General features: G+C 40.1%; 1 protein-coding gene across 1 annotated transcript; it reads right to left on the bottom strand.

Moving 5' to 3' along the window:
* Positions 1 to 44: 44 nt before the first annotated feature.
* p4ha1b (prolyl 4-hydroxylase, alpha polypeptide I b) lies at positions 45 to 12,881 on the bottom strand. Its single transcript, XM_003438296.5, has 15 exons — positions 12,566 to 12,881; positions 9,329 to 9,411; positions 9,103 to 9,199; positions 8,268 to 8,419; positions 7,689 to 7,826; positions 7,237 to 7,476; positions 5,794 to 6,020; positions 5,524 to 5,700; positions 5,330 to 5,400; positions 3,478 to 3,577; positions 3,294 to 3,347; positions 3,140 to 3,205; positions 2,044 to 2,112; positions 1,494 to 1,590; positions 45 to 1,097 (listed from the first exon to the last, which is right to left on the bottom strand). Exons 1-15 carry the CDS (start codon positions 12,769 to 12,771, stop codon positions 1,027 to 1,029), a joined length of 1,848 nt encoding a protein of 615 aa, XP_003438344.1. The 5' UTR covers positions 12,772 to 12,881; the 3' UTR covers positions 45 to 1,026.
* Between the last annotated feature and the right edge of the window lie 4,182 nt (positions 12,882 to 17,063).

The following is a 17,063-nucleotide window of genomic DNA, read 5'->3' as shown; positions in this document are numbered from 1 at the left end:
CCCCAAAGAAAATTCCCATCCCACACACACACACACTGCAGAAAGACAGTTGATCATCTTCTTTATTGTAACGTAGTTTATTGTAGAAAAGAAAAAAAGAAAACATTGTTTTTTCCATTTAAAGCATAAACAACATAAAATTGTTTTTAGGACATATAAATAAAATGCCTCTTTCTTGAAAAACCCAACACATTATATACACTGAAAGCATTGGTCACACTCTTCCAAACCTACCCTAAAGAATCACTATTTGACTCCGTTATGGGAAAATGTAGTGCATCTGCTTGTTTTTCCCCCTCACATAACACTAAGACAATGAGGACTAAATCCAGGAAAAACACATAAATATAAAATTAATGTTATGCAGTATTGGGGTATATGCACCTCTCTGTAAGTGTACCCATGCATGTGTGCACAATACATTTTGCAACAATGAGTGATAAACAGTGGCATTTAGGCAGATCAGCAACATGTGATAACGTATTGCATAGACTGCAAGTAACTAAAACCAGTTCTGGATCTTTACACAGCTTACAGGGAATAACGTGTTTATTTTTCCACCAACCACCCCCCCCACACACAATCCTGGATTATGGTCATAATTTTGAATTCTTTGGAGTGTTTGCCAGGGAAAGCTCAACCTGAACATCAAACTGACTTGTCAGGAAAGACAAACATCTCTGATGCAGTTTAGTATTTTATAAGGTTCATTCAGAGTGCAAACAAAGGGGCTCAAGTGTTTCTCAAAACCATCCAACAAAACCTTATGAACATGTCACTTTGGCACCTTAATGCCAATACAGTCCAGGAGTTTGACATTAACCAAAACAGTCTCTGAAACTGACTAACAAGTGGAGAGCGAGAGGGAAAAAAAACACAAGTCAGTGTTTATAGAAAGGAGGTGAGCCATTTAGACTCTTTGTATCCATGTGTATCCATCATCATGCTGTGATCTGCAGCAGAGTTCTTTAGTCCTGGGTGTTTCACAAGGAGGGGAAGAGAGGGGCACGAAGGTGATGAGGACAATCATTCAGATTCACTTAGGCCACAAGGTCGCCTCCACTCCTGGCCTCTTTCATGAATCCACTTGTTTGATACTGACAATGGAAAGAAAAATACAAAGACAGATTAATCATAAGCCCAGTCTTACACAGACACACACACACACACACATTTAAATATGTAAAACATTTGTAAAATCACTATTATTTTGGCCAGTGTAGTAACATTATTAATCAAGCAGTGATTGACACTAAAATGTCTTTTTCAGACTTTTTAAATGGCATTGTCTTAATTGTTAAATATAATTTTAATGCTTAAAAGTGTAAAAAGAGTTGAGGGAGGTGGAGGACACAGGGTCAACAGAAGCTGGACCTTGCGTTGGTGTCTCAAAATCATCCAAAATCCCCAAGTCCTCAAATCAAGCACTATTCTTTTATACAATGCTTACTCAGGTAGATGGCTTTATAGCCAACAAGAACAATCAAACTCACCCCACTTGTTGCCCACCAACACTGGACAAGCTGCATGTCGAGTGCTGTAGTCTCCCTCCCCACTGGCAAACAGATTGTACCAGAACACTGCAGTACCCTGGAAAACAAACAGGCACCAGAGGTTAAGTAGTTCTGCACATCATCTCAGAGACTCGGTCTCCTAAAGTACTTGCAACAGATTTCTCAGAAGTGAAATGATAAATAAAGCAAAATTTAAATACATGTGTTCTTTCGCTATATTGCGATTGTTAAATTGGCAGTTAAAAACATTATAAGAGCATGTGGGCACACAAAAGACTCCTTTTATGAACAGTTTGGCAGTTAATTATGCTAAACGAGCTTATATTGGATGAAAACGCTCCTTTACCAATAATAAAATGTGTTTTGGAGAGAAAAAGTGCTTGAATAAGTATATTTTTCTAGTTTATTATGTACTTTATTATGGACATCTGTGACCTTTTTACAGAATTCTTCAGTTTGTTACATCATAGGATTAGCTGGAAAATCAATATTAATGGAGATTTATAAGAGGAATAATATGAACATTTACCTTTTGAGGCCAAACTGCTGCACCAACATCTGGGAATACTGTGGCTCCACCTGCTGATACGTCACTCATCTACAACAGAGACAGAAGAAAAATCCAGCAGTGTAATTTATCCAACTTATATGAGATCCTTAGTTTCATATAAAATGAAGTTGAAGATAGAATAGTTCTTGTGTGTAGCATGCAGATTTAATTAACTTTTGTAAAGTAAACACTGTTAACATGTTTAATCTTATGTTCAATGTATTATTTATGCTGAAGTAGCAGTTAAATTAGCTGCTACAGTATGTGGTTTCTCTGGATAACAGATCATTATTTATTTTGCTTCCCCATGTGTCTAAGTTGGTGTGATCAGCCAGGACTTAAGTTTCCATTTGTTTCCTGTTTGCTGAGTCAATTTCTGCTCACTTGCGTTTGGTTTTGTTTAAGCAGTTAGTTCACTATATTACTCTGTTTGTTAATTTATGAGCCTGATTTGAGTTGAGATTATTTGACCTCTTTTGCTGAGGTTCCTAGAACTTTTTCAAAATTTAATATGTGTAAATAGTTTTGTGCATTTTTTGAGTAAAATAAAATCCTCCTGTTTCCAAATTTACCCGTGTTCCTCATGACTAACAAGCATGGCCCCTTACTCATGTAAATGCAATAACTTTGTGACACTGTTTCAAGGTCAGGAGTCAGGAGTTCTTTACCATTAATTAATAAGATTAAATGTATGGTATTTGAATTGAGAATTGAGATGCTATGTTTCCCTTATCACATCAGCAGAGTAGAGTTTGTTCTATCACAGCAAAGACACTAAAAAAGCCCATAGTCACAGATGAAAGCTAGCCCTTGATACTATGCTAGCCCTTTGCTAGCACTATGTGCAGTGACAGAGTTCATTCTTAATTTGTATACTGAAACTTAATGAGATAGTTTTCTCAGTATTATCAAATATGCGCACTTACAAGTCAACAGTGTCTGCTTTATTATAACAATGACTGTGTCAGTGACTGCTAAATTACTTTCAGTACCAGCATAGGCAGTTAGTATGATAAAATTCAAACTTCAATAAATAAAATAAGGTTAATTCTCGTCCAAAGGGGTGATTACTCACATAGAAAAGCCACGTTGCAATACGATTCCCAGTTCCCAGTTCTTTAAAGGCATCTGGCTCATCTTTCTGTACGGAGATAACCAATACCATATTAAACATCCTATTACATTAATGCAACAGTACATTAACTGTGGCAAACTGAAAAAGAACGTACCCTTCCAAAGTCAAAGTGAGGTTCGTATTGACCTCCAACACCATAATTTGCAACCTGCAGACACATAAATGTAAAAAATCAGTTTCTAACAGATGTACAAAGGAGGCAAGGGAAACTTGTTTGCTCCATATTTGCTTTGGTGGTCATGTACAGATTTTTGTTGGTTTTGAAATAACTTTTTTACCTGTAACTCTTCTGCAGTGTCCATTTCAAGCCCGGTGACACCTTCAATTCTGTCATTGATCTTTTCAATCATTGGATCATCATACTCAGTGAGCCAAGCACTGGAATATAGAAAGGAAAGCAGAGAAACTAAGAATGAAACAGCATGGGCAACATATTTCGGTAAGACACACATTTTATCCACTAGATGGTAGTAAAATTTTCTTCTGAGAGACATGCTACGCAGGAAACTTGGAATCAAAAGCCAACAAAAAGCAACGTGAGTTTGTACATGGCAATATTAGGATAGAGAAGCAAAGTAGAGGTGGCAAAGGGAATGGAAAATGGGAACAATATCCAGATTTACAATATCTAATGAATATCTTTGAAGATATTTCTATAGTGTGGTTTAGGACTAGATAAAATATTTCTTTCTGGCCATAATATCCACTAAAACAAAATAAAAATGTCCAACCTCTTAACACAAAGTTGCAGTTGCCATCATATGAGAGACAATTCCAACACACTCAAATGTGGGCTGAGGAAAGCACGTTTTTTTAAGACGTTACAAAGGCAGCGAGATGATTCTTCACCCATATAGCTTCTTCATCATGTTTTTAAGAATGCCTGCAGATCAGCATTAACACGTGTGTCTGTGTGTGTCATCTTTTTTCATTCACAGTTTGTACAGGTCATATTTTATAAATGGATATTGAATGAAGCATCAGCCAGTGGATTCTTTCCTTAAGTCTCTTGCAGTCGTTTGAATAGGGTTCAAACTGTTCTGATTTCTTCCATCTGTATGTTACCTCAAGTTCACTCAAGTTAGAAAGACGTGCCGGCTGTCATGCACGCATACAAAACTTCAAAAGAAACACCACACCCTGGCACCCGCACACATTAATTACCAACTGCAGTAAAACCAAAGAAAGCATGGGGTTTTGGTGGGCTGCTAACGTGCTATTTTTAGGATGGGATTTAAATTTGAATTTAAAACAGTGAGCAAGGCATCTATAAAAATTGAACGGTCATTTATCTGCACTACATAGGTTTTTGATGTTTCAGAATGTCTCTTTTTTAAAACAGAACTTATACAAGATGAAGAACTACAGAAAAATGGCCTTGTATTGGAAAGTGATTTCTAAACAATGCTATGGGACATAAAAATCCAGCACGGGAGAGCTCAGGTAGCCTGGTATAGATGTGAAGTCAAATGAGCAGGGGAAGGGAGAGAGTCCTTCTAAGTGATCTTTGACCCCTTACCTCACAGAGATTTTCTTGAATGGGTTTCAGTCACCACGGCTCCCGTTAACTACAGCATTTCCAACAGCAGGACACGTAGAAGCAGGAAGAGCAGTATCAAAGAAGGAAGGAAAATGGACTGCGGAAGCACACATGCACAAGGACGGACAAAACATAATAAGGAGAAAAAGAGGGAAAGAAAAGGCAGCTCACAAAAGAAATAATGTTAGTATCAACTAGTAAATAAGTAATATCTTTCCCCTCTGCTACCTTCATGTGTTACCTCCGTGGAGCAGACACTTGAGCAGAAACAGACCCATAAAAAGGTCCTCAAAAAAGAGTTGTGTAATCCAACTCTTCCACAAATAGCTACATATTCAGTCACATTAGTAATTTAGCATTTCCCTTTCATTTCTGTATTATTTGGAGAAAAAAAAGCTACAGATGTTTCTTTATTTTTAGAAAACTTATTCTCAGCAGGAGAGAGTGCTTCAGCTCAAGAGCCTTTAGGATGGCCTTTATGAAGGGCAGAAACATGCAGCTATGATCAGACGGGAGTACAGAAGAAGACGAGGGCTCAGTTATTGAGGGGGAAAATAAGATTTTCTCCTCCTCATCATGCTCTGTCTTACCTTTTACTGATCCTGTAAGAAGCTGTCTCCAGCACTCCTGTGATGGGGTTGGAGATGGTTGCCCTGCGTAGCTGTGAAGCACACACAGATAAACACATAAAGATGGGAAAGTATGCGTTGCTAATAACAGCTTTGACCTCCCATCCTTTGACATCCCAAACCACCTATGAAATCCTAAAATCTGAACTGCTTACTCGTGGTTTTGCCAGCTGCTTGACTCTCTCAATTTCTGCATCAGAGATGATGTCAAGGTAGCGAACAATGTAGGGGCGGTCCCACTCATCCTGCTGTTTGACGGGCGCCAGCAGTAAACTGGGGTTACGATTGTTATCGTAGTAACGACAGAACAACCTGCTCTGCCTACGAGGCGTCTGATTTAGAGAAAAGAAAAGAGCACACAAAAAGTTAAAACTGAGTTGCAGTATGCAAGTTATAAATTGCGTTCAGCTCTTCCTCTTCCTCACCATTTTGATACCCTCTCCACGGCAAAGCATCTCATATTTCTCCCTTTCTGGGATCAGAGAGAAAGCCTTTTTGGACTTCTTCTGCTTCTTCTTCTTCTTCTTCTCAGCTGTTTCTCTTTTCTCGCGCTCTTTCTGTTTTGGAGCTTCTTCCTCTGCAGCCTTTTTCTGCTTCTCCAACTGAAACTCAAAGTACTTCAGGTTGCTCTTGCCACGCGGGTGCTCTGGGTCTACGTGTGAAAAACCAGGAAAAAAAACATCAGTGGGGATGACAAGCAGCAATGCAAACTAAAACTGTCACAATGCCAGCCATCACAACAACAAAGCTTCTAACATGACAAATATATGCCATCAGTCAGTAATGATGACTTCAACTCAGATGGAGGACTACTGTCAAAAGCTGCAGTCTGAGACACTGGAATCCATTGGGACAATGTCCTTCGGGTGCTTTGGCACCCTTTTAGCAGGACATGACACAAGAAGCAACATAACTTTCAAAATAACAGCAAGGGGACTGTTTACTACTGCTAAACTGATAGCTGCCAGTGTCACTTTCTTGGACAGAAGAAAACAATAGTACAAATGGTTGCTATAGTTACTACAGAATATGAAAGTATAAATATTTCTACTAAAAAGTAGCTCAGTGCTTTAAAGTGGCTTTGTGTGCAACTTCTCATACTAGTAGTCTCTGAAGAAAAGGGTGGGTGTGCGAACATAAGGTCACAGACATAAGAAGTGTTTGTGTGTGTGTAGCTGGTTATAGTCCTTTGAATTGGTGCACTGATTGGCAAAGAGGTGTGATGGAGACAGCAGCTCGGGTAAGGAAGCTATTTCACACTCTGTTGGTTTTGAGCTTTGATTGTTTTAAATCCTTCTACTAGTTCATAAAGCACTCAGTGATTTGCCCCCCACAAGTACATCTCTCACTTGCTGGGTGTCTATAACCCAATAAGACCTCTCAAGTCATCAGGTGCAGATCTTTTAACTGTTCCCAGAATTCGATCTAAGTGTGCTGAGGGTGCTTTCAGTTACTGTTACTCTTATTCCTGTTAAATCAATAACGTCAATAAATAAAAGGGGACAAATGACACGTAAGTCTCTAAAAAAAATACTAGGTCATTTCTAAAAAATAGATTTCACCTCTATCTGAATTGTGCTATACAGATAACTGTTTTGCTGGTATAAACAGCAGCGTTTTGAGACAAGACTCCACACATTTGTTACGGCACAGATGTTATGCTCCAAACATAGCAACTGCCTGAACTGTTTATGTCTGTCTGGCTTGGAAATGTTGACCTGTGTCTCACCTCTGTTTAGCCTGTCCTTCAGTCTAAACCTTGCTGCTTAAAATACCCAACAATAATTTATTTTGTTTGGCCAAATTAAAGCAAGTTCCACACTATTACAGTCTTACTTCTTAATTCTTCAGAATATGAAGAGACTCACCCAGTTCAATCAACCTCTTTGTATACTCCATTGCACGCTCCATCTCCCCCTGCTGGTAAATGGCGTAGCTGAGGTAGTCGATCACTGTCACCTTATCTAAAGTGGACTCCTCTCCCTCATCGAGCTGTTTCAGGGCCTGGGCCATCCACAGCTCTGTGTGGTAGTAATCGGCATCGGAGTAGGCAATTTTCCCCAGCTCAAAACAGTCCTCTGCTGTCATGTGGCTCTTGTATTTCACTCCTAGTATGGAATACACACAGGAGGGGGAAAAAGAAATCAGAAAACGATCAAACCCTCCCCCAAAAATTCACATAGTCCATTTATTGTGACTTTTGTGGCAATTACTTTGTCTTTACATCTGTACATTTGAATCCTTAATGAACAAATAGGCCCACAGGCATGCGAACTTTATGCCAGGTACGTGTGACATGCAACTGCTCAGAGGATTTTACCAGGTAAGTTTCCTGTAGAGATGGTGTTGGCATCAAGTCTGTAAGTGTCTTGTAACCGGATGAGAGCTTTGGCAGCTCCAGTCTGGTCCTCATCAGTTGGGAAGTGCTGTCTCTGGATGGTCAGGTTGGAAATAAATCCTGAGAAAAATGGCACGATAAAGTATTCTATGTGTGGGCATATTAATCACTCAAAATGACATTTAATACTTTCTCTTAAAATTTCATGAGGTGAACAGCTAGATGGGAGTTTCATCCATCCATACACAGCTAACACAAACAAGTCAATGTTTTAGTGTACTTCTGTGTTGCACTTTTTCTGACACTGGTTTCAAAAGACCCCGGCACTCTTGAAAGAGGAACCTATAATACAAGCTTAAACCAGTTAAGACAACCTAGTGGTGGTTCCAGCATTAGTAAATGCTTTGAAATTTCACAATAGTCCTGGACCAGGGAAAGCAAACAAGAAATACTTTCAGCTATTTTCACATTATTTCTTACTATTTTCTAAGTTTTTACCACTCATTTAGAAAACCAAATATTACAGTGTTATTATTTGAACCTGGGCTTTACTGTTCATACCTCCAGTGGTGTCACGGAGCACAAGACTCTCCAGGTCCCCCCACTCTGTGTTCAACCTCTTCATCAGTTTGAAGGCATTCACAGGGTGTCCCAGAAAGCCTTCAGGGTCCTGGGTGGCAGTAACTGTCAAGGAATCCAATTTTTCAGCCCACCTATCACAAAAAAAGGTAATATGGAGAAAAGTGTGTTGATTACACTTGCAAGCAAGCTAGCTATTATTACAGCTGTCATATATAATATTTATGGAGTTTCAGGAAAGCAACTTCAGAAATTAAACACAGAGCTAACCAAAATGTTTATAGAGACTTGCAAATTATTTTTTAAATGAAGTTAATAGCTGCAATATTATCAGTCAATATTATAATCCAAATCCAATAAACAACAATAAACCCAATAAACAATAAAGCTGTCAGAATTAAATCCTCCTTTACTGCTGACTCAGCTCTGTAACGTGTCCTAAAGTATCACGGATCACAGGTCCTAACTTCATCCAGTGAATGAGGGTCAGGTTAGGGCTGATCTTTTTATACATTTCAACTGTGAGATGTGAGACAGCTGCCCGGTGCATAACTGCAGTCAAGCAAGTTGAAATAAGAAGCTGCATATGTCAGCTTTGTAAGGGATTCTGATGGAAATGATCAGGCATGTGGTTGACACAGTTGGAATGTTTCTGTACTCTGTATCCTTTTTATTTCTCTCTATTTTAGCGAGCAATTGCGGTGCTTGGTTGACTGTTGCACTGGCATACAAATAATTTAGCAGAAGCAAGGACATGACAACGAGAAGGGAGAAATGCCCCCAGCAGCAAATCACACCCAGGAGTTGACAAACTCACCGTTTGATCTGCTCTAGTTTGCTCTCCTCTGCTCTGATGTAGTCCTTCAAAGAGGTGACAAGATCTTTTTCTGTGTACAACAGATCTGTCATCTGGCCTGAAAGAAACAAACACATATTAACTGCAAACACTGAAATTATAAACTATACTAATCTTATAAAATCAGTACGAGCTTTAAAATTTCTTGGCCTTGCGTGTGTGTAGTAACATAACACAAGTCTTTTACCTGTAGAAGTGAAGAAGTCAGCGTGGGCTGAGAGCGACTGCAGGCAGCTCAGCAACAATAAACAATAACACGGCAGCTCCATTCTGACCAAAAGTGAGAGAAGAACATTAAATTAATAAAATGTGGAGATTAAAAGAGTCATTCATTTAGAGTTTACTTTGCATTAAACTCCAGTAAGGACTATAAATGACTTTTCCACCTGCCAAACTCTGCAGATGACTTAGATCCAGTTGGGCATCAGGTAAAAGGAAGCGCTGTTTTTATTAGATCCTGCCATACCGCTCCATCACTGATCATCCCATTGTGATGCTAAATGACTGACATGTCACAATCTGACATACCCAAAATAAGACACCTGCTTAAAAACCCCTTTTGCAAATATTGATAATCTCCTTTCAGGGTTACTTGCCGTCATTTATACTTCATCTAGAACACTGGTCCTTCACTCCATCCCTACCCCTCCACTGTAAGTTCTTCAAACTCCAAACTGTAGCTGATAGCACCATTTAAGACATGATATTCCACACATCCAGTCCAGTCTAGAAGATCTGGAGCATTATTTCTTCTGAGTGATCATACCAAAACTCTATGACTGGATGTTAGGTATGTGAAATGAAATGAATTAACTACCTATTTTGAAGACATTTTAATTTCTATCTTAAGGTATCACCTTAATCCCATTTATTCTAGTCATATAATTAAAGAGCTAAACCAGACACACCGCTAAAATACTGTATGTCTGGTTTAGCTTTGTGGCTGGCAGTTAGGCCTGGGACAGCAGCACTGTGATCTTTTGCTTCTTGCAGCCACAAATTACAGGAGAATGCATGACTCCGTCGTGCATTCTCACACGCACTTCTTTATACTTCAAATAGTCTTCATCCAAGCAAATTTTATTGTGGTGCTAATTTTTTTTCTTACCCACATAACAGAAATTCAGGGCAAATGTGCAAGAATTTTGCTTTTAAATATCCTGGGATGTCCACAACATGCCACATGCCATGATCAGCATCAAAATTAGATCACTTATTTATCTCAAGAATGTACTAAAAATTCCAAACTACTAAGACTGTAAATATACCCAAACTGAACCATGTTGGCCTGTGGCATAGCACATTTTGGCCTTTTGTTTTTCAAAAGAAAAATAGTAAGAGTGCAGACTTGGACAAAAGTTTTGGAAAGAAATTAAGCCAAAAGAATCAAGACCAAAAAATTCCCCACATTAGAAAACGCCTGCTGCTTGGCCAAGTGAGATGGTTTGTTATAAATACAGTGTAAACACAAACACACACACACCCATAAGCGCACAGGCAAAATGAAGGTCATGAAGCGTGCATAAACTATTCAGTGTAAGCCAGCAGCAGGCTGAGGCAGGTTTGACTCTGCCACAAGGGCAAGTCTTGTATGAGAATAAAAAATAGAGGGACTTCATATGGGATTTCAATTTAGGTCAGCAGGAGGAAGCAGAGAGGGACGAAAAAAAACTTGAAGCAAGACACAACTTACCATTATCCTACCTGCTACCAAGCTACTTCTGCAACTGCATAATGTGTGCTGCCACTTAAAAAGCCATAAATATGCCTCTTCCGCTTTCTGATTTCCAAGATAAAAGTTTTGAAGAATGCAATTATTGTACCCGGTGTAGTGATAGGGTAATTACTACAATCTTCTTTCACACTCAGTTAACTGTGATGTAAAAATGATAGCTGTATTGAACATTTCTCATTTCAAACCAAGTGTTCTGGTCATGCCACACATGGAAGTGAAAGGAGGTGATTGTGTTAATAAGCATGTTGGTAAATCCCATATTAAAAAAAAAAAAACTAAGAAAAAAAACAAAGTCTCTGACCTAGAAACCAGTTCATGTGTAATCTAAAAGGCAACTCCTTTTGGTCGGAACACAGGGATCGCGTTACCTCAAAAGTATCCACCCTTAAAAATTCCTTGGATGGATGTAAATCCATAAAGTCATGTGATAAAGCAATTTGCTAGTTTACTTGCCTTTATCCTGTCATGTCACTTGCACCACTCCCTGCTTTCCTAATCAACTTTCAGCTATAGGGCTGTAAATGCTGGACTGGGCAGCAGCAACAGCCACAATGAGAGTGAATTAAGTGTTAAAAGAAAACTCGAAATCCTTATAGACAATTAGATGTTGGTGCATATTTAGTACCTTTTTTTAAACAAACTCTAAAACTTATTTACCTGTTATGATGAGAACATAACTAATCCATAGTATACATAAGGAATATTTAAGATAAATACAGGGGGGAAACGTAATGAAACAAACAACACCCAGACAAAAAAAGCACAATTTTAATAGCCTAACTGGCTTCGCAATACGTTATAACAAGTTATAACCTGCTCCTGACAAAAACAATTTTATTTTTGAGAATCTGCCCTGAGAAACTTCCTTCATCACACAAAATGTCTCCAAGTTTTCCTGAAGCTATGGAGTCAGATAGCAGAGGACGTGCATGGAAGAGGACTGCCACGTCTTCGCCCCTCCCTCCTGTGTGAGGACTGCACACTGCCCGATGGAGTCTGATATTACCTGCAAAACTCAGTCAATGAATGCTGGAGACTGAACAGCAGCAGGAAGGCTTTTACTTCTTGGTTGGTGTTGTTTTGGGGAGGAAGTTACATTTAATTACATTAAGTAAATCGGACTTGCATATAAACAAAGTTTGTAGCTCGATATGACATTTTATCTCCTGGTTGCCATAAGACTATGTGATTACTCAGTATGAAATATGACAGACTAAATGTGAAAAATGTTTGCCATTAACAAATAAAATGTATAGAGGCTGTTAAATGAGGCATAAAGCAAAGTGAAGGTAGAAGCATCCCACGCTGCATTGCGCTGGAATGCCGGAAAACTAAAGCTAGCTGAAGTTTCACAGGGAGAAGCCAGGTTACGTTTTCTTTTCTTGCTATTTTCTAGTTTAACTAACTGGTTCTGGTCATCTCATTGCCTCCTGCTTAGTTTAGTAGTATAATCTTTGTTTTGACCCACAACACAGAAACCGAAAACTTGGCTTACTTTTGATCTACTTTTCATTGCCGCTAGCTCAAAGCTCGCACTGCAAATCAGTTGCCAGCAACAACGGTTGCTGTTGGTAACAGCGACAAACACTGTGAAAAGACATAATCTGTAAACTGGTAACTATCTGAAATGTAAACACATTTTCTAGATAAGCCTACACTTCTTATCTCACTCAAGGCGTCGATAGTCACCTAATCGATAGCATCCTGTAGCAGAAGCCGTCGGGGTCACTCCCTGAAGCCCACACCGATTCAGTGAAGTTAACGGTCTGAAGACGGAGACTCGGTCCGGTGGCTCTTCCTGTCTGTGATGATTCGGTGCACTGTTGGCTATATGGTGGTTCGGGCTGTATTTCTAAAAGGATGGGGCTGGATGCTACGTGCAGACTCACATGCATACACTCTCCTGCTTCTGAAAACTTAGGGGGCTGTCGTTTGTAAATTGCTAGGGGAGGTGCCTGTAATAGCGTTGACCCGTACCAACACGACCGAGGATGAGTATTTTGGGGTTTAATGTGGAAATCGTTCCAGTGAGGTCACATGCCACGTGTTAAAACTCGACTGCAGATAGATATTTTCTTTCTCCTCTTTCTCTAAAAACCTATGTGCGCAACTTTGCATGTATGCATGTGCACTCCGGGGCCCAGCATCTCCATTCAACAGATGTTTTGTGTAGTTTTGTAACGTTTACATTGAAAGAACAGACGTTTTTCATCATCTTCCTCCCACATTCCAGAAAAATTATTCTTACTAGCTTCACAAAAAGAAAAAAAAAGTGTGGGATGGTAGGGAGTGAATTCCTTCTGCATGCAGCTGAATTCAACAGGGTGGAGCTAAGTCTCTGTGTGTGTGTGTGTGTGTGTGTGTGTGTGTGCGTGTGTGCAGAGGGGCAAATTGTTAACTGCATTATGTCTCAGCTGAAATGCCCCGTGTAAACACTACAGACTGTATATGTCTGTGATAAACACTGGCTATTTGCAAGCCTTTGTTATCTTATATATCCACATGAGCAACACTGCAAAACAGGTGGTATGTCTCTGAGTATCAGCACATCATTACATCACTGAGTGAAACTGAAGAGAATAAACCTTTCTTATGTAAAATTAAATAAAATTTCCTTATTAAGCTACATGTTCTATCAACTGTCACCAAGCAAAATGTCATAAGTATTATACTGAGGCTTACAGAGGTCACAAATTCAACATCTGTATAATCTGAAATGAGACAGCTAAGAGTGAGGACTTGGATAGTGAACCAAGATTCTCAGTCTCCACTTAAAAAGAAAAAAAAAAGTATACTGCTTTCCGTTCCCATTTTTCCCGCAGTCATCGACAGATGTCGTCTAAGGCGGTAAGTCTGCTCTCAAACAGCTGCTCCTCATAAGTCAGTATCTGACGCAGGAAGTTCACATTGGGTGCTGTGCATTCCCTTTTTTCTTTGAAACTGCAGTGGACCAGGCTCAGACTTAAGTGCAGTGTTAATGAAGCTGGATGTCAGTGGCAGGGCCTCCACCAGGTTCTAGTAGCATAGTGTTTAAAATAGCATTATTGGTGTTGACTACATGTGTGATATCCAGATTCTTGATAATTCGGTAGTCCAAAGCCTGGGAGGCAGAGCTCTGATAGAGAGCTCCCTCCAGGATCGCAGTGGGGTAGGCTTGGCTTTCAGGTTCGTGCAGAGGAAAGGGTAAAGGGCATGGAAAGCTGAGAATTCTCCCAGCATGATGACAAGGTCCATTCCTAAAGCACTGAGCTGGAAAAATCAGCATTGGAGGTCTGGGGAGTCGGCCTTGGCCATTACACCGCCCACTGAAATATGCAGTGAGAAACCTTGAGACAATAGTGCAGATTCAGCTAGAGACAGTCAGCATAATCCAAAGAGACAACCAAGTTTACCTCATCATAAATATATGGCTTTTTTGGTAATTCAATAAGGCTGTAGCTCAAAACAATGGTATCAAAATAAGCCTATTCATACTAATTTTACAAACATGCTGATGCCTAGCAAATACAGTCTTGACATTCCCATCTAGAATGCCATACTGCTACAATAGGCAAAAGTATATGTGTGCATGTGGATGTGTCCTGAGGACTGACCTGGGCTGCATCATTCTTCTACATACAGTAGTATTGTGGAATATTTCTGCAGCTCTATGCAGCTGATTAAACAGCCCAGCTCAAGGTGTATCACTATCACAGCATCCCCTTCATCACCAAATGGCTCTCTTTATACCTAATACTCATATTTATTCATAATAAAGACACATAATTATTATGTATTACTTTATTCCATGTTAATCTTTAAGATTAAAATTCTCTTAATTAACTGTTGCGCTGCAAGAGTCAAGCATAAGACTATAGTAGAGGTCATACAAAGCGGACTGGTCACCCACTGCATTCAGAAGATTGTAAAGTTGCTCACTCAACACAAACTGTTCCTGGATGAGCAGGAGCCAGCACGTCCTCTGGCTCACACACTGAAATACAAAGACTACAGTGTCTACATGTAGAGAGAGCTGGCAATAAATATACCTGTTTTACCTTCGTTCCAGATAGGTATGATGGAGGAACGGTTACTGTCTGTACTGCTACCCTCTCTGTTGGAGATTCAATTCACAGCGCTAATTCACAACAACAGTTGCCTCAAGGTACTTTATATTGTACGACAAGGAATCTACAATAATACAAAGAAAACAATGAGCATGAGAAGGAAAAAAAACCATTATTACGGAGAGACATGTAAACAGGATATTGACAGCCCAATTGCTTTACAGACATAAGTATGACCTGGACGCCGGGATAGATTTTATTGTCAACCAACTGCAAGGGCCTGGGAAGGATCACGGTTATCGGTCAAGTGTTTCGTGCCCACAAATTAGCATTTCATGCGCACGTTATACCTATTTCGTGCCCTCGACATAGTATTTCGTGGGCACAAATAAGTACTTTGTGGGCACGTTATACCCATTTCGTGCCCACGAAGTAGTATTTTGTGGCCACAATTTATTCATTTTTTGGACCATGTCATCAGAGGGGCTCCGTAATTTTGAATTGTTTTGTATGTTTTGATATTACCCTCTGTTGTACCATTAGCCATGTCATCACCTCTCCTCCCTCTTCACTTTCACCTCAGCCACTGCCTCTCAACGTCTCAGCCTTTGTTCTGTCTTGTATTTACTGTCAAGAACCTCCAGAGATTGCATTTTGTTGACCCTAGTCAGTGCTTATTTGCATATCCAGTTTTGTATTTTATCACTAGCCTTTGAAGTTTGTCTCTTTATGGTTATGTGTCAGCTGAGCAAACTTAATTAAACCAATTGCAGCTGGTTTGCAACGTTTTATTGCCTTTTTTGTTGCATGACACAGACAACCTGATACAAACCCTTGTTTGTTAGGTTGTCTGCATTTAAGTATTTCAAACATCAAACTCTTTTTTTGTCTGTGAAGGTTCTCAGTCATCCAGGTCATCGTAGTCAAAGGAGTTTGCAAAGAAAAGCGTCTGGACTTCTTTAAGTTGCTTGAAGACGTTTCACCTCTCATCCGAGAAGCTTCTTCAGTTCTAAGATCAAATGGCCGAGAGTCCCAGATTTAAACCCAGTGGGAGTATCCCCCCAAGGAGGGACAAAGGACCCCCTGGTGATCCTCTAATCACATGCGCCAAGGTGTGAAAGCGGGTGTGGGACCTAATCAGCCAGGGTTTCGGGTGAGCTCATTGTGAAACCTGGCCCCACCTTGTCATGTGAATTCCTGAGGTCAGATGGCCCGGGATGTGAGTGGGCGTTAACGCGTCTGGGGAGGGAACTCAAAACTGGATTATAGATGGCAGACAGTTGGTGTCGTAAACCACCGCCTCTGTTCAAAGATGGTCGCTCACAGTGGACATAGATGGCCTCTTTCACTCCTCTTTCAAACCATCTGTCCTCTCTGTCCAAAATGTGAACGTTGGCATCCTCGAAAGAGTGACCTTTATCCTTAAGATGCAGATGGACTGCTGAGTCTTGTCCTGTGGAAGTGGCTCTTCTATGTTGTGCCATGCGCTTGTGAAGTGGCTGTTTGGTCTCTCCAATGTAGAGGTCTGGGCATTCCTCGCTGCACTGTACAGCATACACCACGTTGTTAAGTCTGTGTTTTGGAGTTTTGTCTTTCGGGTGAACCAGTTTGTGTCTGAGTGTGTTGCTGGGTCTGAAGTACACTGGGATGTCGTGCTTGGAGAAAACTCTCCTGAGTTTCTCTGATACACCGGCTACATAGGGGATGACAACGTTGTTGCGTCTGTCTTTCTTATCTTCCCTCGCTGGTGTCTGATCTTCTTTTCTGTGCCTCTTTGCTGACTTTATGAACGCCCAGTTTGGATAACCGCATGTTTTCAGTGCTTCCTTTACATGTGTGTGTTCCTTCTTTTTCCCTTCAGGCTTAGAGGGAACATGTTCTGCCCGGTGGTGTAGGGTCCTAATTACTCCAAGTTTGTGTTCCAGAGGGTGATGGGAGTCAAAGAGGAGGTACTCTTTTTTGTTTATTATTTAATTTAAAGTTTTTCCTGATGTCTTCTTTTTTCCCACATGCAGTGCATTTCCACATTTTCAGATCAATAATTATCATAAGAATTACAGCTAGAACACAAACTTTAACTGAAAGAGACCATTTTCTGTCACGTGTCAATACCACAGTCTGTCAACTGTGGTATTGCAGCA

This window comes from Oreochromis niloticus, linkage group LG13 (genome assembly GCF_001858045.2).
Source record: "Oreochromis niloticus isolate F11D_XX linkage group LG13, O_niloticus_UMD_NMBU, whole genome shotgun sequence".
Lineage (NCBI taxonomy): Eukaryota > Metazoa > Chordata > Actinopteri > Cichliformes > Cichlidae > Oreochromis > Oreochromis niloticus.
The sequence above is the reverse complement of the archived record's forward strand: the minus strand, read 5'-3'. Positions and strand labels throughout refer to the sequence as shown.